The 22,996-nt window shown below is 44.0% G+C and overlaps 1 protein-coding gene across 2 annotated transcripts; it reads left to right on the top strand.

Annotated features, from left to right (window-relative positions):
- Nucleotides 1-22: 22 nt before the first annotated feature.
- On the top strand, nt 23-22,858 carry cnksr1 (connector enhancer of kinase suppressor of Ras 1). 2 transcript variants are annotated; one of them, XM_079751744.1, is made up of 21 exons: nt 23-168; nt 1,008-1,165; nt 3,149-3,351; nt 3,820-3,904; nt 9,300-9,341; nt 9,543-9,662; nt 11,544-11,603; nt 12,413-12,481; nt 13,027-13,164; nt 14,186-14,289; nt 15,191-15,336; nt 15,804-15,913; nt 16,040-16,073; nt 16,423-16,598; nt 17,539-17,612; nt 18,307-18,378; nt 18,788-18,861; nt 19,004-19,065; nt 19,579-19,663; nt 20,518-20,699; nt 21,228-22,858. In XM_079751744.1, the coding sequence occupies exons 1-21, from the start codon at nt 117-119 to the stop codon at nt 21,741-21,743; spliced, it is 2,562 nt and encodes an 853-aa protein (XP_079607870.1). In that variant the 5' UTR covers nt 23-116; the 3' UTR covers nt 21,744-22,858. The 2 variants fall into 2 exon arrangements, with proteins under 2 accessions (XP_079607870.1, XP_079607869.1); XM_079751743.1 differs by having other exon boundaries at nt 15,783-15,913.
- Nucleotides 22,859-22,996: the final 138 nt, after the last annotated feature.

The raw sequence follows: 22,996 nt of genomic DNA, 5'->3' as shown, positions 1-22,996 counted from the left end.
TTTCGTCATCGTCGAAATCAGAAACAACTTTTCCTACATCCAGCGATCCCGACAAGTAGAACTCGGTGAGGACGGCTTGGAATTGAACTACCGCAGTCTCCAGAAGGACTCCGAGCATGGAGTCGATAATGTCTTGGAGCAAGGAGAGAGTCGACGAATGGCTCAAAGGTGAGGTGAATTGGCTCACGGGGTTGATCGTTTTGCGGGTGTATTTTGGGCCGTACGGGGGCGAGTCGTAAGTAGTAGCCTCGCAAATCCTCTTGGAAAGTTCAGGCGGAATGAGGAAATGGCTTATTGTGCCGCTCACAAATCCTATTATAGGTCAACCAAAAGTGTAAACAAGCGAACCAAATTTGCTTCCAAAACACACTTAAGAATGAGAACCTTCAGTTCTTGGGTAAAGTTTGCTTAGTAGACATTTTGTGTTAGTTGTGTAAGGGGCTTTGATGATTCAGAGCCATTCAACTGAGAGCTGGGTCATAAATAGCGAGTAGAAACAAGATCACCTGTATCAGGTACTGAGACACAGTGGCGTTGCACATAGTTCTAAGCAAATACTAAACTAAATGAGAATAGATAATAGATAATATTGTATATTTTAAGATTGTTAGATGCTACGTGTAATAAAACATTTGTCACATCATCTGCTACTGTAGGAAGTTATTAATGTTATTTATTATGCCTAGCCCTGCCTACTACTGTAACAAGAATAGCTTATAAGTACTTCCGATTCATAAAGTATATAATGGAACAGCATGAATTGGTCATTAAGAATGTTTTCTAATAATGAGGGTGAATGATATAATTAAAACTATCACTATAGGCCCACTTTCGTTAAATCCAGTGTGCAGAATAAGAGAATGCTAGCAAGATAATTCAGATCAATCCTCAGAATTGAGGATTTTCTGTGTGGACATTTGCATTATTTGACAAATGTGTGTGTGTGTGTGTGTGTGTGTGTGTGTGTGTGTGTGTGTGTGTGTGTGTGTGTGTGTGTGTGTCTGTAGGTCTGGATGCCCCACTCCAGCAGTACCTTTTCTCTGACTGGGAGCTGTCAGGGGACGACCTGCTCCAGCTGACCTCTGATGACTTGCAGAGACTAGGGGTCCACAAGATTGGACACCAGGAACTCATCCTGGAAGCAGTGGAGAAACTCTGCTCGCTGGTGAGGGAAAGCTTGTGTGTGTGTGTGTGTGTGTGTGTGTGTGTGTGTGTGTGTGTGTGTGTGTGTGTGTGTGTGTGTGTGTGTGTGTTAGTGTGCTAGAGATGTGAGGAGTTGATTGCGCTGAGTATGTTTGTGTGTTGTGTGCATATGATGAGAATTTGGGGGATGGGAGAGTGAAATTGTGTTTATGTGTCCGCGCAGATATGTGTTTGGTTTATTGACTTATAACAACAGAACAGAGGCAGTTATTTCTTACCAACCGTTGTATTTTAAAATTTGTAATTCGATTTGTCAACTTGTCTGGTTGGCATATCAACACCATGGGTAAATGGACTGCATTTATTTATGTAGCGCTTTTCTCACTCACTCAAAGTGCTTTACAATATTTCCTAGCATTCACCCATTCACACACTGATGACGGTGTCATCCATGCAAGCTAACAGCCGGCTTGTTGGGAGCAGTTAGGGTTAGGTGTCCCTGCTCAGGGACACCTCGACACTCTGCTAGGGGAAGCTGGGGATCTACTTAGCAGCCTTCCGGTTACCAGTCAACCCGCTCTACCTCCTGAGCCACATGCCGCCCCGTCGGCTGTGAGACTCCTTGTATCCAGCTAGGTAGAACACCAAGAGCTCTTGCTGCCATAAATGTCCTAGGGCTTTTAAAACACGCGGCACTATTTTGGGATCCCCTTAATTCTGACGTTTACTTTGGCGTGAAGAATTTCAGTCTGCCCTTACAGTCATTTATTTAATATTCTAAATATAGCTATTATTTCAAAGATTTGTTGATGACATCAAAGGCATCAGCGGCAGCCAAAGCCTGTTTAGAGACATTACTAAAACTTTCCCTTTGATACTTTTCATGCCTTTATCGTTTGCCTTTGGCCATTCACTCCTCTGTCTGGATTTTAATTAGCTGCACACCCAATGCATCGTTCTTGTATTCTTGGCTTACTTTATTTCTCTCACCTTATCCTTTCAAAGCCGACAGATTCTGAGAACACTTATGTAAATGGAAAGGCTTGTTTTTGTTAGTGCCGAGGGGGACTCCTACTGGAACGGTCATTGTTTCCTTTGGAGGATTAATTTGAGTGCAACGGTACCAGGGAGTTTCCAACCAACAAGTCGGACACAACAGCTAATGTGTTGACTGTTGGAAGAGTCCTTGTTCAGGCCACTTGAAACTGCATGTTATCTGACTGTTTGGGAGAAAGTTTTAGCAACTGTAATAATATTTACAGCTGATACAACATGATGGATGATTTAGAGACAAGAAAGTATCCGAGAAAGTGAAAGAAGATTAAGACGCATGTAAACAAGTTGAACTGGTTTTAGCAAATCTATTTTTTGCAGGTCCTAGTCTCAAAAATCATATGTCCCACTGTTGAGCTGTAAAAAGTGAATGCGCAAGACTTCTAAAAAGTTTTTTCTAGAGTGGTCGTTTTCTTTTCGGCACCCTAGTTGAAGCAAGCGTGATGTGGGTTTGGACCACACAACTCCTACTTCCTCCTAAGGAACCCAAGGTTTCTTTCAAGACTGCATTTATGGAAACTCCTAGGCGGAAGTTCTCCTTCTAAAACAGAGGTTTACCATCGGTTAAATATTTAGCAGGTAGAATTGAGGCATCTCGCTCCAGTGTACCTACTGGACATGGGGTGATCAAACATAGTCTCTTACCTACCCGCTGGGCAGTCTAGCACCCTGAGGCTCAGTTACGATTCCACAATGATGCAACGCAATGACCCCACAGGCGCTTCGACGCAGTCGTGAACTTTTTTTGGTTGGGTTTTAGTGAGCTGACCAATCACAGCCCTTGCTGCTTGGGTATCATTTTTTCGTAGCTGCACGTCAGGCCCTCGCAGTGGACGCAAGGAGGGCCTGCAAGGAGGGCCCGCAAGGACGTAATGGGCCCGTAAACCCCCCTTGCGTTGCGTCAAAGTGGAACCATAATCAGGCCTTGCCTCTCCTCCCTCCCTCCTCCCAGACTTACGGCATGAGCGGGGAGAACCTGAGCGTGTCGACAAAGAAGCTGGGAGCGGTCAGCCTGAGCCTGCAGAAGGGCATCCAGGACCGCTGGTGCATCAACACCTATGATGGGCAGGGCACCACCACCCTGCCGGCGGGAGTACTGCAGCTGGTGGTGGAGCTCATCGTCGCGGCCAAGGGACTCTTCTCTCTGCTCAACAGGTTTGTGTGTCGGGGACGTTGTGCGATGGTTTGTGAGTAGATCGAAGAGTGTGTCTTTTATAGAGGGTTTCAAATTCGCAAAGGGCTTCATGGTTTCAGTTTGGTTGTAGGGAAGAGGTTGGGCTAGATCAACTTGTCTACAGGTAGGGCTAGATCAACTTTTTTGTTTTGCAAGATCTTTGGTTCACCGTGGATTTTGTGAGACATTTAGAGGTTGTGCGTTTTGTTGTTGTGATGTTTTGGTATAGACACAAGGTGCTAGGTGTCTGCTGAGGTGTTTGATATTGTTTGATTGTGATGATAACGGTATGGTCTTTTAAAGACCCACTCCCTCTCTCCTTTGTGTTCCTACTGGCTTCCGTTTCTTAGATGCAATGTATTGAATCACTCTAATTAACAATGTAAGAACAAACAGTGTTCACAGGGTTCTCACTCTGTAACTGCTGACTGCTGTGTTGCTGTGTTCAGGTATCAATTCTTTCAGCTGAGCGGATACACAGCCAGCCGGAGCATTATTGATCACTGTCAAGAGCTCGGAAAAATTGTAAACACGGTAAGGATTTTATATTTTACATTTATAGTGGTTCTCACTATCGGGGAGCACGCAAATGTAAGAACTGGTTCTTGTCTGAGAAAAAGAGGAATCGGTGCATCCCTACCTGTGGGTGACTCGCGAGGTCCCTGCAGGAAACCAGGTTCCAGCATGCACCGTGTTGGCTACCTCTGCTTAAGAGGAACCACATTTATCCAGTGTGTTGTCATTTTCAAAGAGGAACCACAACCTGTTGTTTGCTTGGCCTAAAAGGGCGTCCACAAACAAATACACGCATGCATGCGCACACACGCGCACGCACACAAGCGTGCACGCGCACACACGTGCACGCACACACAAAGCTGGGTTTGTAGCCATCACATTCTCCATGTTTACATTCCTTGCATGTTTTGTTTTGTCTCGACTCAAACATATTGGTAGGGTTGAGACACTCAACTTTATCAAACACTCACTGTAACATACTGCAATGCAACAGACTTTTGATGAGGTAGTCTCACACATGGTAGAATTTTGTTGCATTTCGAAAAAGAAAAGGTGATTACTATCGGGAGTCTTAATATGTTTTAGTGTTTTTATTGAGGCGATCCATTGCGGGGGCGGGGACGGGGGAGGGGATGTGGGAGAGGGGAGTCAACACAGAGAGAGAGAGGAGGAAGATAGAGAAAGAGGAGGAGATTGCGAGTGGGAGGGCCGCTTTACTCGGAAACTTCTGACAATGTGCTGAACACGCAAGAGAGATGGAGAGAAAGAGAGCTGTGTGAGATACAGTGAGTTAACGGAGTCTCTAATCAAGTGTTTTCATAGAGAGCCACACAGAGGGGCTGGTAAAGGATGACCAGAGGGGCAGCGAGTACCAAAGGGGACACTTAGTAAGTCTCCATTTTGATCAGGAGTTAATATATAGAGCTGGACCAGGTGAGGGGCTCATCGGTTTGCAATTTCACAGTAAGGTGACTTTTGTTTTTCAATTTAAAAACGCCCGACTGCTTTTTGTCTCGAAATAGGCTAACTTATTTTATTATTACTTAGGTGTTCTGGTTTATATGTTGGTTTTATATTTAATAAATTAATTAGAGTAGTGTCATTGTGGATCATCATTTGTCTTGTTGAACATGGTTAATATCATCTGTGATAACTCATGATGATTGTCCATGACATTGTACAAACACTGCATGAAGTCAACCTTAATCTTTAGAATTCATGAGGGTAGCTGAGAGTTATCGATTCGACTGGAGGAAACTCGTGTTGTAGATGTGAAATAGACCAGTTATGTTTTATACCGTTTAGACTAGAATGAAGGAGTTAAGGAGTTAAGGAGTGGAAGAAACAGACAGACCCTGGAAGAACAATGATTCCTATAGGATGTTGATATTTTTTGCCTTGGTTTTTCGTGATTCAGAAGTTAGTCTTGTCAATGGTTGCTGTTGTTTTTGTTGGTTGCCCAGTAGAGAGCGAAGCTAGGAAGTTGGTGTAAATGAGTAGCCGCAAGCTGCAGTGGGAGAATAGTGAGGTGATGACTGGTGCTTTGTGGTGGGTGCTCACATTTCTGGGTATTGTTTATTCACTTCCTGTTTTCTTTTCTCTGGGGCAGGATATATGTTTTCTTGGTAGTGAATCCCTTAATGAATGTATGTGTTTGATGAATGACCATTTTAATTATTTTAAGAAGGCTTAAATTACCTTCCTTACAATGCTCTCTTTCTGTCAGTGTTGAACTTCATGCATCCATACATTGTATTCACGGCAAAAAACGAAAACACTGCACACATCCACTTCTCGTAAGCCCAAGTGAATAGCAATACAGAGACCCATGTAGGACCTGTCTGCAGACTATCCAGCCCGAACCCTACCAGCCTGGGGCTAATGTTAGAGCTCTTCTAGTTAGTCATGGTGTCGTCGGCCAACTTGTAAAAAATCATAATGAATGTGTTTCTCACTGGTTCCAACTCTAATGCTAAGAGATATAGATGTGTTTGTGTGTGTGAGAGCGCGTACGTTTTGCTTGCTTGTGTGAGTGCACATTTGTGTGTCTGTGGTTTCCATGCTCCCTTGGGACAGGGGAGGTCAGTAGTCAGCTGATGTCTCTTGGATCCCGTACTGAACTCGTCAGTCTCGCTTACTTTACACAACTCAGCTTGCACAACCACAGGCAAGCAAAGTCCACAGGAGGGAAAGGGACTGTGGAAGAGGGACAGTGAGCAAGAGGAAGCGATAAGGCAGCGAGTGAGTAAGGTTTGTGTACTGTTACTATGAGTAAACTCATATAAACAAGCGTGTCCCGCGGCTCTGCGTGAGGTAAACTTTTCATGTTCATAAATATGTTATGATCTCTTTGTTTTTGGGACTGCTTCATTTGTTTTTAATGTTAAATCTAAGAACATATTGCAATATTTGTTCTCAATATTTGAATTCAATGCAAGCGTTAAGGATAATCTTTGAAAGTGTGTATTATGTCTGTTTCTTTTCTAGCTGTGTGTTCGGTGTGTGTGTGTGCTGTGTGTGTGTGCGCACTTTGAAAGACATTCATGATAAGTCATAACTGATTCTGATTCTTTTAATAGTACATGCAGTATATGCAGTAACATGAACATGAGAAAATATGTTGTGCACTCCTCCCACTCAGCAGATTGTCTTCGTTCCCTAGACAAAAAGTGAACAGTGTTTGGTTCATAAATAGTGCACTGAGGAGTTAATTCAAGATTTGATCCAGTCACTGAGGCAATTGAACCCTAACACAGATGCAAAAAAACCTACCATGGCATGCATACTATATGGATATGAATACTGCATTCAAATATTTAAAGCCTCATTAATTACAGTGGAAATGCTTGTTGACTTCAGTGGTTTTGTTCGTATTTTAGGGAGAAGAGTTATCTAAGTGATGGAATTGGGCCATGTATTTTCCTGAGGCTGTTAGTTGGTTATTGTTTCTGCCAAAAAGCACCTAGCCTAACGTTGAAGATCTTCTCCCCTCCTTCCCCCCCTCCATTCCCCTCTCCTCCATTCCTGTCTTTTCATTTCCTCAATATCCAGCTAAACCTGATCTGACCTGAACGGTAAGACAAGGTCAAGTCATTCATAAGGAATCGTTGAAATTTCTTAAAAACATAGCAAGTCTGTTTTTAGCTTCATGGTAGTTACCGCACAGGTAGCTCTGATTTACCTTCTGAGCGGCTATTAGTTGTACGGCAATGTCAAAAATAAGTAACTTAGCAATATTGGGGGGGGGGGGGGTTCCTATTGGTTCCATGGGTTTCCTATTGGTTGTATTGATACAGCATTTAAAGAAGAATCCACCAATAAATAAGATTATTTCATATATCTGTAGTATTTGACCAGGGTGCTATATGAATGGAGAAATAGATTTTGAACAAAGCAGTAGCTCTTGCTAAGCCAAACGAAGTTCAGCTTAAGTTTCATTGTTATGCCCCTGTCACACCTTGACGGTTTGGAAAACTTATGCCGACGTATTAAAAAATGTGGCAAATGCGCTGGCATAATGCGCTGGCATATGTCGAATAAGTTATGCGTTTTGTTATGTTTTATATACGTTTAAGTACACTGCAGCATTGTGGTCTATGCTGGCATAAGTCGTAGTACGCCACAGCTGCAGAAAAATCATTCTGCAGTCTTACTTCTTTATACCAATGACCCTGCAAAATTAAAAGAAAAAAAAGTGTGGAAGTTTAACACTTTGTTTTTATTACAAATTATATTGGAATTTTAAATGATATTGTGGTGGGCTTCCCCTTAAATTATTCATGCTATTTGGTACTTCTGTACTACTAGGGCAATGGCTGTAAGAAAAAGTTGGTTGTCGTAATATGCTGTTTCGATGCTGTTGGACATTAAAAATGTGAAGTTATATTGTTTGTTTTTCAAAGGAAATGCCTCAGGATAAGTGAATTGTAAAAAATGTAGTAGAAACAAGGTGTGGGATATTGGATCTCAGTGCCATTTTATGTAGATGCAAAGTTGACTGTCACCTACTCCATATGCTCCTCACTCCTCTCCATGATTCATTATTTAACCTATGTCTTCTTTAAAAGGATCACCATTGTCTCTGTACCAAAAGATTAACCTGAGGCAGGCCCGGGGTGATGAGAATGGGCCGCCTCACCTCCTCTGCACTGACCCTGAATATTTGAGCCCCTCCGGGCTGCAATACTGTCCATAAGTCCAGCTGCAAACTGGACGTCAAAACTGGGGGTGGGTAATCGTCACAACCCCGTACACATCAATGGAAGTGGAAGGAGTGCTCTGGTGGGTGTTCTTCAAAGATGCCTCACCTAGACCAGGCAAGCAGTGCCCAAAAGCACCTGTACCTCCTGAGGACAAATTTGAGAAATTTGGCTTGTCACAAAAACCATGATAAACTTCTACAGCTTCACCATTGAGCGCATCCTCTCTGGATGGAAAAAAAAATGATATAGAAATTGTAGGTTTAATATGGATTGTGTTTGGTGTAATTGAATGAACCCAATCTCTCCAGGTTGTTGCTATCTATTGATATCAACTGGTGTGAATCAGTCCCTTGTGTTTAATTCAAGATTGTGTGTGTGTGTGTGTGTGTGTGTGCGTGTGTGTGTGTGGGTGTGGGTGTGGGTGTGTGTGTGTGTGTGTGTGCTGTAAATCCCTAGTGAGCAATGCCAGGAGTGCTTTGGATCATGAAGGGATCAAGGTTAGAGGGCAGGCTATATTTAGGCCTTTTAGGTGTCTCTGGTGTGTTTTGTTGAGGGTAAACACTCTCTTTCTCTCTCTCACACACATGTCCTACACCTCTAATAGTCTTACATCAAAGCCTTTAAATACCCCTTGAATTAAGCGCTGTTATGTAATTCTACCATGCTAGATTTCACCGGTCCAACATTCCTATCACAACCCGGGTCCTCTGACCCTTCTCTAACTCCACTCATCGATCCCATTACTAAACGACTCCTCGGAGTTGTCTCGGGTCTCCCCTTTAGCAGGAGTTCTTCCGTGTAAACCTCTCTGTCTCTGTCTCTGTGTGTGTGTGTGTGTGTGGGTGTGTGGGTGTGTGGGTGTGTGTGTGTGTGTGTGTGTGTGTGTGTACTTGTGGATTAGCCTGAGCCCACAGATCTCACACACATACACTGTAAGAGGGCTTACTGAGTAACTCACTCAGTAGAAGAAGATAATTTGTTAAATGTTGTTCGGCAAGAAGGCAATCCTTTAAGAAGCGCACCAACGACATGGGTCGACAACAGCATCAACAACTTTATACCGAGAATATTTTGGGCTAAAGAGACACAGGTTAGCTGGAGTTTACAGTCATGACTGTTTTCTCTTTGACTGTGAACGTTTGCGATGCGTGACACTTCTGTTGTGATCGACGCCTCAAACCCCTGTGCCGTGTGTGTCTCCCCTCCAACAGAACAACAGTGTTTACGAGAAAGAGAAAGACATCATCCCAATTGTAAGTACAGATTAAAAAAGTATTGTTGTTAATAACATTAGTTACATACGTCTAAACCCTTCTGTCATCATGGTTTTTGCAGAAGATTGTTATTACTGTATAATATTGCCATATGCATTTTAAAAGGAGTTTGCTAATAACCAGATGCCATAGATGGAATATAAATTAACCTTTCTAACGTTATGGGTTTTTATGCTACAGTGTCGTCAGCTGGTGGCAGTATGTGATGAGATCTTGGAGTCCAGCCCTTCAGAGGTCCTGAACAACTCAGTGCAGCTAGAGACAGTTGACCTGGTCCCTGCTTCACCTGCCGATCACCTGGTAACCAGGCCTCGTTGTTCTCCATTTGGATTGGCTACTTTTGTACTGCATCATTTTTTAACCTCCTTGTTCTGAATTATGACTGGCTACAATCTTACTGCAATGTTTTCAAACCTCATCGTTCTGAAGGCTACTACATCAAAACCATCTTAACAGGACATTCCAATAACGGCAACAGTTCGTTTTTTTATCAAGTTCTACAAAACAGACAGGGTCTCATAAGGTCAACTACTATTGACCATATTTCTTTTATTTGAAGTGGCTGTTATTTGCGCTCTCCATCCACTGTTTGACCTGTTCACACTTCACCACCATCTGTTATTCTTTGTCCAAACTGTGTGAGCAATCTGTTTTTGATGTTCCCTCACTTTGGAGGGATATGTCGCCTTCATTCCTTCTTTTCTCCTCTTTCTTTCCTCTGCTTCCACCTAGCAAATCTTGTTTGGCAGTTTGCCTGTATTTTTCACCTTCCAAATGTCTACCGTCTCCCACTCTTTTCTGTTTTCACTATTTCCTATTTCCCGTCTGTATCCCGAGATCACGTAGAAAGCTACTACTTGACTAGTATTATGTGCCACTGACACCATATGAGTTTCACTTCACAAGGTGTTCCTCTACTATATCCTCCTCAAAAAACCTTTCAGACCCCTCCAGTTTCACTGACATCTCTTTCTCCATCAGACACACACGTTCACACAAGTGAGGCCATCACCATCCACACAGGATCAAAGTACCAGTGTAGTCACCTTCTTCTGTCTCGTCTTATGAACCTTTCTTCTCCTCCTCTGCTATCTTTCTGCTGTTGTCAACTCGTTCTGATGAGTAACTTTCCCTGCGGAATTGTGGTCTTTCTCTCCCTCTGAAGGACCTGGGTGTTAATAACAGCTCACAATGTGGGCACGGAGTGTACATGAGCCTCGGGGTATTGATCTGTCTCTCCCTTGGCATCCTTTGTTATTTTCTAGTCCACTGCAATTATTGTGAATTCCACAATATCCAGCGCTACGGATCAGTTCTGCTCTCCTCCCATACACACTTACACACTTGTGTGTCTGTGTGGTCATTATCATATGTGATTGTCTGTGTGTGTGTGTGGGTGTAACTGTGTGTGTGAGAGGGATTGTGTTCTTGTTCTTGTGATTGTGTGTGTGTGTGTGTGTGTGTGTGTGTATGTGTGTCTGTCTGTTATTGTACGGGCGTGGTAACAGATGTGGGCTCGCTTTACATGAGCAATGCGTCTCAACATATCTGATATGATTTATTATTTGACCTTTAAACAGACTTATTTTCTTCTCTTCTCATCTTATCCCTTCTCCCCCTCCACTTTTCTTCCTTCGTGTCCTTTTTCTATGGAGGGATCTTCTTCTGCATACAAGCGTTCAATGTGGTGGTTGCGTATTGATTGTGAATAATTGGCAAAGCCATAATGCAACCGATAATATATATGTCAGTTTAAAGTTCAACTGGTCAGAAATAATGATGTGTGTATTTTTTTTTTGCAAGCTATAGAAATATAATGAGCGAGGAACTGTTGTCTTTCACTACTCACAACTAATTCATAGTTGTAATTCGTCACGTGGTATGTTTATTGATTGTTTTCGTACTGTCTGTGTGATTGTTCAATCTGCCATGGTGCCGTTTGTCAAGCTTTACAATGGAAGGGTGGTTAATATATAACTTTCTAGAAGTATATCAGTTACTGACATAACTGCCAACAGAAGATAATAATCCAAGGAAGTGTTGCTTGACAGAGGCAGCATTGTGTCTTTAAGTTGATTTTATTCTGGAAACAATGTTTCTATTCCCATGGCTGATTAACTATGTATTTCTGACTGAATATGTAAACATGATATTTGTTCTCCCTCTTCCTCTTCCTCTAAGGGCATTCACATTGCATCAACGGGATCCAGCAGCCACTTTGTCACTGGGACTGTTGCCGAGGTCAGACTCTTATGATGATTATATATTTTGCTGTTAACTGTATTGTACTGTCTACATGCCCTATAGCACTAGCATTATGTCTACTCAGTCTGAGACAGATCTGCTTTGACCTGAACGTCGTCCAACCATTTCTATCTGGCCTGAGCAATAAAGGAAGGGTAGTGGAGGAGGGATGGAGGGAGAGGGGTTGAGGGAGATGCAGAGAAAATTAGATGAGAGCTAGATGGAGAGAGGTGAACTGAGGGAGAGAGGGAGGGAGGGAGGGAGGGGAAAAGATAACAGAGATAGCAAGAGAGAGACAGAGACCTATCCATGATGTCAGTGTCAGTAGACTTCCTCACATGCATATGTCTGACTGCTAATGATGGATGAGCGAAAGAGGGAGGATGTAGAACACGCACACACAAAAAATCTCTAAGGGAAAAAATATAACAAAGGCTTTTTTTAACACACTTAGACAGAACATACAGACAAAGTGTAAACCTCCAGTCTAACAAGGATAAATTGCCATTGTGTGGCACGATAGCAATGATGACACAGATATAGGATTATAATGATGACATGATTATTACAGGCTGGTGAGAACAAGAGTTCTTACCAGGGTATTGGACTTGCAGGCGTCCCAAAAGTCAGAGACATCAAAGCCCTTGAAAACAGACAGCCAATGCCAAAGGGTTTCATCTTGTCTTCTCCAACTTTTGTTTAGGCAACAAACATACACACGCCATTGCATATTACATTCTATTGCGTGTGTGTATTTGTTTGTTTGTTAGCTACTTTGACTGATAGATGAATTCTGTTTCTTCCAGTCCCATGAAGATTTCTGTGAGAAGATCCTTGCTGGGGATGAGGTGATTCAGGTCAACGACCAAATAGTGGTGAGTGATGGCTCTAGCACCGAGCCCAATAAATATTACATCTGCTGTATGGTTTTCCAAACGCTGTGGTTAACGTCTAAACCCCCGCTCTAACGACAAAAGGAAAATACACAGGTTGACTCGGTTGATCTTTCAGTACACTTTTTAACTGAGAAATTTCCCCTTAAAAAAATACACAAAAAGTTCAAGTAGAAAATGTTCAAATTGGAACAATGTACACATATGTATCCAGCTTTTCTGCAATTTCTATTAAACATTCAATGAATAAAAAATATATACTTAGAAGAAAAACAATTGTATTTTTTTGTTTTTCGATTATAAATCGAAATCACAGTCAAAATATGATTACTTGCACAGCATCATCCAGGTCTGTAGTCATGTTGAACCTACCTAACAACTATGATTGGACTCCTGGCCACACAACCTCATCTATTCCTGACAATGTTTTTGAACTTCAAATGGTTGCTTGTTACGCTTCCATTATGTTTGATACCGCAACAGCGATTGATGGCCTAACACATGTGACTTCACTGTCGTGACTGCAGGTTGGTTGGAGCCGAGAGAACCTGGTGAAGAAGCTGCGGGAGAACCAGAGTGGGGTGACCCTGGTTTTGAAGAAGGTGCCTGGGTCGGCGAGACGGAAACAGCGCATCTCTGAGTCCTCCTCATCCGCAGCAACACAGGTCCGACATCACTCTGATCTTAAACTCACCGTCATCTCACGGTCTAATGGCTTAATGTGGTGTTAATCAGAATGACCCAAGCGTAACAGTTAAAGTCTGGTCATTCATTTCATTTCAATTTTCTGTTGTTCTTTTTGCCATTCCCTTTTTCTGCCATTTCCATTAGTTTGGGGTAAAGCTGCAATGTGTAAGATTAAGCCCCTCCAATATAGTGGGCAGAAGATTTTTTAGAATTCAATCGACTCAACAACAGTGTTCTGTGCGCTCTATCTGGTGGTGTAACTGCGTGTCACAGACTAGCGTTGCTCGGCTGGCATGTCTGTGTGGATGTTTTTTTTGTACAATACCTGCCTGGCATTTTTTATTACAAAAATATATCATTTTTATGTGATTTTATTGATGACATTATTGAAATCACTATCGATCAGGATTGTCTACAGATATGTCCAGGTTATTTTAAGCTCAGAGCTAGTTGAAATGTTACACATTGCAATTTTAATGAACAGAAATGCTGCCTGCTGTGATTCTGAAATATGTGAGCGTGTTTGTGTGTGGTTGTGGTTTGTTGTGTTGTGTGTTAATGGCTCCCCCTGACACCCAGCCATACCCTTGGGATAAGCTCATCCCATGAAGTCACATAACTGGTGGCCTTAATGTGGACGACCAAGCACAGCATTTGTTCAGCAGGTTCCCCTCCGCTATACTTCCTGCTTGTGTTTCGTTGTTGCCATGACGCACTCAGTACACCGCGTTCTCGCACCGCGTCGACCCTGGGCTGCCGCTGAACTGTAAAGGCACCGCAGTGTGTTTCATTCCCAGCCCCTCATGACCATGACTGTGTTTTTGGTCTGCAGAGAGAACACAGATGCCTGACAGCGCAGATTTATGAATGACTGTATGTTTGGGAAGGGGTTAGTTGGTTGGTTAGTCGCACGCACGCACGCACGTACGCTCGCACACACGCGTGCACGCACACACACACGCACACACACACGTTTAATGTCCATGATTATCTCTCTAGAAAGAAGAGGAGGAAGAGGAGGAGGAAGAAGAAGAGGAGGAGGGGAATCCGAGACATTCCATTTTTGAGAGGGTTGCTGCATCTGTTCGGTCTTTATCTTTTAGGTAAGTACACATACATTCATACAATGATAAGCCACCGCCATCTTTAATAAATATATGTCATTATCGTGCCCATATCATCATCGTATACATTCATACAAATCAATACAAACATCTCATTCTCGACAGAAATGTGATGACCTCATCGTACTTATGATGTCATTCTCTCTGGCCCACACCTCCCCACTCCCTGGTCCCCATGACATATCCCTGGGGGGGGTGTGAGAGAGAGAGAGAGAGAGAGAGAGAGAGAGAGAGAGAGAGAGAGAGAGAGAGAGAGAGAGAGAGAGAGAGAGAGAGAGAGAGAGAGAGAGAGAGAGAGAGAGAGAGAGAGAGAGAGAGAGAGAGAGAGAGAGAGAGAGAGAGAGAGAGAGAGAGGCGACAGACAATCGAGAGACAGGCCGACAAAGAGCTCTGTGGTGGTTTAAGAGTGATAAAGCGGGTGTGGACAGGATGAGGGAGGGGAAGAAGAAGGTTACGGTTCCAGCGAATGGGAGTTTCAGTTCAGAACGGTAAACACACACACGCAGAGCAATGGAAACATTATGAACATGTAAATGACCTAGCTGGAGAAATAGCCTACCATTATTTTGGGCTGATGATTAACTGTTGGAGGAGAGCTTCCCTGGCAGTTCAGAGCGCTATTGATTGTGTTCTAAAATTTCTAAAAAGCCGATATCTTAAACACCGAAGCCAGCGACTCTGCCATATCTTAAAACTGAAATAACTTTTCAGAACAATATTTTGTTCTTATTCATCGTATTGTTCTTTTGATGCGATCTCACAGGTTCTGGGATGTCTGGATAAAGCCTTTGTGTTTCTGTGCTGTAACCTTATCAGTGGGTGTGTGTACTGCGATGACATTATGAAGAAATGCGTCTCTGTTCGGTTAAATGTCATCCAGGAAGGCCATCCACGGCCCTGAGGTTCAGCCGAGGCCTATGGGCCAGGAGGAGTCGGAGCTTTCCTCGGACCGCGGCCTGGAGGGGACTCTGACCAACACTTCACAGAATGACCAGCAGGGGAGGCTGTCACCTCTCCCCAATTCAGGTGAGATTATTAACGATTAGGAAGAAGAGTTCAAATCCAATCATTCGTGTTTGATTGTTGTATAATTCATTCATATGTCAATTGACTTATTAAAATGACTGATTGCATAAGCAATACCTTTAGGGGCCATTGGTCAAAAATATAGTTGTTTTTTTATATAGGGTTAATTACATATTGTAAATAAAATGAATTGCAATTCCACTTTCAACACTATTGGCTAGTAAATAAATGTCTCAATTTTAGTGTTGACGTAGATACTGCAGGTTGCCTGCAGGGCAGCATGCTGGAGGGCTTTCAATGATTCGATTTGAATGGTTGACGACGTCCTCAACGTTGCCGTAAAAGGAATCCTGGTCCTGGTCCATAGACTCCCAGTAAACCTCCAGTAAGGCAGGTTTGACCTGGGATGACGTGTGTGTGTGTGGGGTGATGTGTGTGTCACCCAGGGGACTCTGGTTGTCCTGTAGGTTCTTCCAGGCCCTCCCCGGACCCCCGGATCGACCGGTCGTCGTCCCCTTTGGATTCCAGAATTTTCCCCCACCACGGCCGCGCCAGTGTTAGCTCCTGTCCCGAAATGGTTCGGAAACATCAGAAGACATCTTTTGGATCATGCATACACGTTTTACTGTACTGTACTTCAGCTACTGTACACAATGACGTAGAACAGAAAAAAAACATCTCCTTGGTCTGTTTTTTTACACAGGATAACAAAGAAACGAAAAAGACCTCTACCAAAGGTAAAGAATTATTTTAAATGAAATTATAAAAAATCGTATTGAAGTCGTTACTAGCCGTTTTGGAAAATCTGCCTCTTCTGACATCCCAAGGGGGCGTGTCCTCCTAGATGTGTGCCAGATAGATCAGTCTGCCAGTCGACCCAGTGGACTGTAGCAAACGTTGCTCATCTATCCGTCATGCGTCCAGGTGGACACGCCCACTTGTGATGTCAGAAGAGGCAGATGTTCGAAACGGCTTGAAACGGCCAATCAAACTCACACCTGTTGGTATAACATGTCCCCTTTAAAGCCTCGGTCGTAAATAGCACATCTTTACACTCCCACCTAATGCCACGTCGGACTCCCCCAGGCATGACCACCGCTCTGAGCCGGCGGCGGGTGTCCTGTCGCGAGCTGGGCCGGCCCGACTGCGACGGCTGGCTGTGGAAGAAGAGGAAGGACTCCAACGTCTTCCTGGCCCATAAGTGGCAGCGCCTCTGGTTCGTGCTCAAAGGACCGTCCCTCTACTGGTACAACAGCCCGCAGGTAGGGGGAGACACACTTATTGGTTGTTGTGTGCGTGGTCGGTCTCAGTTGGCCGTCCATCCCGTGACCGTATCCCTGCTCTAACAGGCAAGCTGCACAGGGACCACCTTAAAGGTGACATATTATACCACCAGGTGTGAGTGTAATTAGCCCAGTAGGTGTGTAGCCTGGGTATACCCATGCTGCCTTGCTAGGCAGCCTGGATTCCATGGATCCGAATTTCGCCTGAGATAGGGAACCAATCACAGAACGGGGAGGGACGACAAGACGATGACGACGTCTATTCGACACACCCATCGTCTTCTTCCTCATCGAATTTCTGTTGCTCTACATACGTCATCCGGTATAAGTGATACGATTGGCTATGAGCTATGTACAGACTCATATGATAGACATTCGTAGCGCCCAATAAACGGCTCCGGGCAATCGTAAACCACGCCTCAAATACGAGAAAATGAATGTGTGGTTCCCAGAGATGAGGTCTGGACTTAGCCAGGCTAGTAGGTGTGTACATCTAGAGGTGTGCTGGATAGATCAGTCCACCAGCCTACCCAGTGGACTGTAGCAAACGTTGCTCATCTATCCGTCATACATCTCTAGATGGACACACCCTTTTGTGATGTGACAATTTTCATAACAGCTTATAACGGCTAATCACACCTTATTCACACCTGGTGTAATAATATGTCACCTTTAAGCTAGAGGGGACAATTGGTCAATATGTAATGTAATATGTAATGAATTGGTTGGTCTTTTTGTAAAAGGATTCCTGCTAGACAGGAAAATGTATGGTTGCTATTAGTATTTTGTATCAATCCATCTGTATACATTAATCACCAATTTTCTGATAATTGTAACATTTATATTTTATAATTTCCGCCTCCCTTCACTTCCTGTTCTGACTGATGTTGTGATCTCTATGTGTTTTGCGTCTGAACAGGAGGAGAAGGCAGAGGGCCTAGTGCAGATTCCCACCTATAGCATAGAGAGCGCCGGAGAGCACAAGAGGAAATAGTAAGGAACTCACATTTGGTAGTGTCTCAGCTCAGCTCAGGACTGGGTTGCACTGCCCCCTTCTGGATGTTTTAGGAAATAGCAGAGACAGGCACACAAACATAAATATAAAGAGAAAACTAAGAAAACAGACTGTGCATATACCTCAACTGGCAGATAAAGAACAGACTGGGGGGCAGACATTGCTAGCTTGAATGCATAATGAAACATGTGCACACAGTAAACAAAAGAGCCATCTGTAAATGGCCCCTACCCTCCCTGCACACTCTGAATCAAACTTGATGATGCGTGGGAGGAAGGATTGTTGATGGCTTTTCCCCACAGAGAAGACAGCTGGAAGAATTACTTTATAGAATGAATCCGGGGGTCATGAAACAGTATGAGGGGGTTTGCCAGAAATACCAAAATCTTTAATGTAATACATCGTCGAAATGCTGCTATTTCATTATAATGTAATCAAACAAATTGAATGAACTAAACTAAATGTTTCATCAATAAAACTTTAATATAATAGCTTGCCTTTGAACATGATTTCTGAGTAGGGCAGATGTATTTTGACTGTCAACGGTGGTGAAGAAAACAACAATTTTTTACTCATGCTTGTTATTGTTTTGATTGAGCTGCAGCTGCAATTACATATGATACCTTTAAAGTTTTTTTTTCTCTCTCTCTTTCTTTTTCTCTCTCTCAACAGTGTGTTCAAAATGTGTCACCAACGATTTCAAACCTTCATCTTTGCTGCTGAAAACCTTAATGACATGGGCAAGTGAGTAATTATTATGACCTAGATAATTATATATATATATATATATATATATATTTGTCTATAGGTGAAAGTAGTTTGTGACAATGAGAAGGTCTGGGTGATATACTAGCGTCAGATGGATGGGTTTTCTGTTGTAGAATATAGCAGTCTACACTGCCCCCTAGAGGCCGTGATGATGGAAATAATGGAAACAATTATCCATTTATTCCGAAACAAAATGACCAAAATCCTCTTGTTTAAAAGTTAAAGCAATGGCGGTTATTTGTGTGACGTGTATATAATAAGAAAAGTTAAATGACGTCAACCTTTTCCCATTTCTTCTTAAATCAAGTTGAGTTCAAATCAATTTGAGCTAAATAAAAATTGAGTATTACTGATGTGTGTTGCCTGCATTATTGTTATTGTCCAGATGGATCAACTGTCTGATCACAGGCATACAGAAGCACAGGAAGTTCCACACCGGGTTTCCTGACAACGAGGCCGGTAGGTGCCATGTGTTCAAGTAATGCAATCACAAACAATTAATTACATGTGAATACACAGGTGGTATATATACTTTAATGCAGTAATGTGGCTGAAATTCAGTTGTATTCTGAGGTGGATGTTTTGTGGATTCACTTAACAGATTGCTGCAGTGAGACCGATTCAGAGGAGGAGAGTTCCCCATCGCAACGCGGGAGAAATAAGGTTAGGGCCCTAATAAGACAAACAAACAAACACACACACACACACACTAACCACAGGCACGAACACACACACACACACCACAGGCACACACACAAACACGCACGCACGCACAAACGCACACAGGCACACACACACGCCCCAGGCCCACACCACAGGGACATACACGCACAACAGCTACACGCACACACCACAGGCACACAAACACACTACAAACACACTACAAACACACTACAGACACACACACACACACACACACACACACACACACACACACACACACACACACACACACACACACACACACACACACACACACACACACACACACACACACACACACACACACACACACACACACACAACACCACAGGCAAACACATGGATTTACAGATAGCCAGCATGTGCACATAAAAATACAAATGCTACACATGCAAACACTCTGGGCACTCATATAAGAAATGTTTTGCACAAACATTGAATCCTTGTATTTGTAATGAGTCTCTGCTATCTTAGAAAGTGCAGTCCAACACGTTGCCTCGACCCAAGAAGTCCAAGATGCCTATACCAACTCCTCCACCAGAGGGCAGCAAAGCAGGAGGTAACCAGACAGCTGCATTCCCCCCCCCCCGCCCCTTTAGACCCCTACCTATTAGGCAACATTCCTCCCTCTGTATTAGATCCATCTTAACACAAAGGAAGTTCCTGCTATTTAATTTCTTGCTGATCAACAACATTCGTCTCAAAATGTTGCGTCATCTCTAAACACTCCCTAAACACGTGATGCTATTTGTTATTGTCCCAACACTAGGTGTTGTGCCTGAATTCAGTAAATTACAATTTAGTCATTTAGAATACTTTCTTATCCAATATGACTCACAAGTGAATACAGATACAGGTTATAGAGGATAGGTTAAACATGTGGCACAAGGATAAGTAGTGTGAGGACATTGGGGACCCAACCCAGAACCTAACCATTAGACTCTTTCATCGCTCCTCTTGGTCCCCTGTGGGACATAAGGCTTCAGCGAGCCCTCTCCACTGCAGCAGGGCCTCCCCCAGGGCCAGGCTCATCTGTTACAGCTCTTATGTCCCAGTTCTGCCCCAGGTGAATGGTAAATTGCCTGCATTTATATAGCGCTTTTATCCAAAGTGCTGCCCGACATTCACCCATTCATGCAACAATCCCACGCCGACGGCGGATTCAACGACGCCGGGCGACAGCCAGCTCGTCAGGAGGCAGTCAGGGTGAGGTGACGACGCTCAGGAGCTAGGAGGAGCCGGGGAACGAACTAGCAACCTTGCGGTTACCAGCCAACCCGCTCTACCTCCTGAGCTACCGCCGCCCCGGGTGTTTTTCTGGCCTCCCAGGTTTTGTTTTGCCTGGCGGTGTCCACTCTTTGCCACCGTCTAACTCCAGCCTCTGTGTATCTTTTGTCCCCCCTGGTCGTCCAGTCCCCCAGGACGACGAGATGGGCGTGATGATCAAGGGGCTTAAGGAAGGCGGGGTGTCCCTGACCGGCCAGGACCAGCCCTTCACGCAGGACCAGTTCAGACGGTCGTTCATAAAACGCAACAAGAACCCGGTGATCAACGAGAAGGTGCACACGCTGCGGGCGCTGCACAGCACCCTCAAGGTGAGCCGGAGAAAGAATAAAAGGCTGATAGCTGATGAGGGTTGTCTCATGACGGTGCAACGGGACCCTTTCAACAATAAAATAGGTTTCTGGCGAATATATTTTCAATTTTTTTTTTATGTTAATAAAAATAAATTGTATTTCTTATAAATGTGATGTTAAAGACAGGGTTAACAGTTTAAGAATTGTTACCTTTATAGGTGGCCTCTTGTCCCACATGTTCTACTAATGAGTGAATTCTCTATTGAATGATATCACCTATTATCATTAGATAAAGTGAGGGTTAGCCTAACCCGAACCCTAACCGTACACCTTCATCATACACCTATTACACCTTCGTCATACACCATTACATAGCCCTCACACACGGTGCAAAAGGCCAGTGCATCTGCGACCACGCTGTCCTCCTCAATCTTGACCATTCTTACCCGGCCCCTAGGGTTCAGACCTGGGTGTGCGGGGTACCGCCCCGGAGACTTGTTATCAAACACACGTCCAATCACGTGCTCCCCCTTGTCTGCTCTGTAGGCCAAGGAGGCCGAGCTGCTGCTGATCAACAAGATCCTGGACGACGCCGACCTCACCGCCACCAAGTTCCACCAGTGGAAGGAGAGGAACGAGGAGCTCTGTCTGGAGATCGGGAAGGCTGCCCTCCTCCGGCGGTCCGCCGCCGCGGCAGCGCCCCCCGCCCCTAACCACGGCGATGGCGAGGAACGGCGGGGCGCGGCGGTGGCCGCAGGGGTTAGGGTGGCAGCGGTCGCCGTGGAAACCGACAACGCGCCGTCGGCCGCCCCGCGCGCGGAGGGTGCGGCCGCGCGGCGGCTCAGCCTCAGCGACGGCGAGCAGCTAGTGGACGACAGCTTGCTGGCGACCGGCCTCGGGTTCCCCGCCACGGCGGGCGACCGGGGGGCGTACCCCCCCGTGATGGAACTGTTCCTGGGGCCCCCGCAGGAGGTCGCTGAGACGGAGCGGTCCGAGATGGACATGCTAACAGGCGGAGACGCCGCCGCCGCCGCCGCCGCCGACAACTACTTCTACATCTGAGCGGCGGCGGTGGATCTTACGGCCGTGTCATCATTGGGTCGGCATGTGGCTCAGGAGGTAGAGCCGGTTGGCTGGTGTTTTTACTGGAAGGCGGCCAGTTTGATCTCCGGCTCCTCCTAGCGTGTCGAGGTGTCCCTGAGCAAGGAAACAGAACCCCAAAGGCTCCCGACGAGCCGGCTTTTGCCTCGCACGGCTTATGCCGCCGTCGGCGTGTGAATGTGTGCACGAATGGGTGAATGCTAGGCAAAACTGTAAAGCGCTTTGAGTGGCCAGTGGTTAGAAAAACGCCATGTAAATGCAGTCCATTTACTGTTTATTGTATTTTTTTTATACACATCACTATCCCACTTGACATGCACAGATGAGCAAAGATTAAGTGGGAAGACTGGCAAACATTTCTCCCGTTCTCTTTTGTTGTTTTGCGACGTTGGGGATTGATGTGATCAACTTAAATAAGAAACTACACACTGAATCATATCAGTGAGTCCCTCCTGCTCTTAAGGTTAAAAACCTTCCGACTCAAATGTATTTTTATAAGGTAACTTACATCCAAGGTCACACAGTGTAATAAGTTATACTATCTATACCTTGTAATAATTCAATAGTATAGATATACTATTGTTTGTACTACAGATTATTTAAAAGTATTTTCTTTGATAAATTTATCTTTTTTGAATGAGAAAACAAAAGTAGTTCTAGATAGTTATAAAGATATATAATAGACTTTTTTTTACTCAGAAATAAATGTCAACTTTGCATACAATGACCGCTATTCACTGTAGACATGGGTGATGGATGTCAGAAAGCTCACAGGAGGGGTGAAGTGTGTATCTTCTCTTTAAATAATATAACGATACACATCTGAAGCACCATGCCGAAAATTGGTTATCAAGTTTTTTTAAGAATTAGTATTGCCAAGTGGAATTAATTTTTTATAAATAGAGTATTAATGTTGTTCTTATCTACTGAAAATATGAGTACACTGCTCTTCAAAAATGGATTACAATGGAGTTGTCTTATATTCTGTTCTTCTAATGTGAATACAATTTTACAACAATGTAATGTTGGGTAAAAGTGAGATTGCAAATTGTGTTGATGGTAATAAAGTCATGTACACTTCTCGTCTGTTGTCAGTTTCCAGGCTCTTGTCTGAATAAGCTGCTATAAAACCTTGTACCTCATCCGTTCACAATACAGTCCTATACAGTTCTCTCACGCAACATATATCATTCTTAATTGAGGCCTTAATTCGA

Source organism: Pollachius pollachius (assembly GCF_949987615.1).
Source record: "Pollachius pollachius genome assembly, chromosome: 15".
Classification (NCBI taxonomy): Eukaryota; Metazoa; Chordata; class Actinopteri; order Gadiformes; family Gadidae; genus Pollachius; species Pollachius pollachius.
The sequence above is the reverse complement of the archived record's forward strand: the minus strand, read 5'-3'. Positions and strand labels throughout refer to the sequence as shown.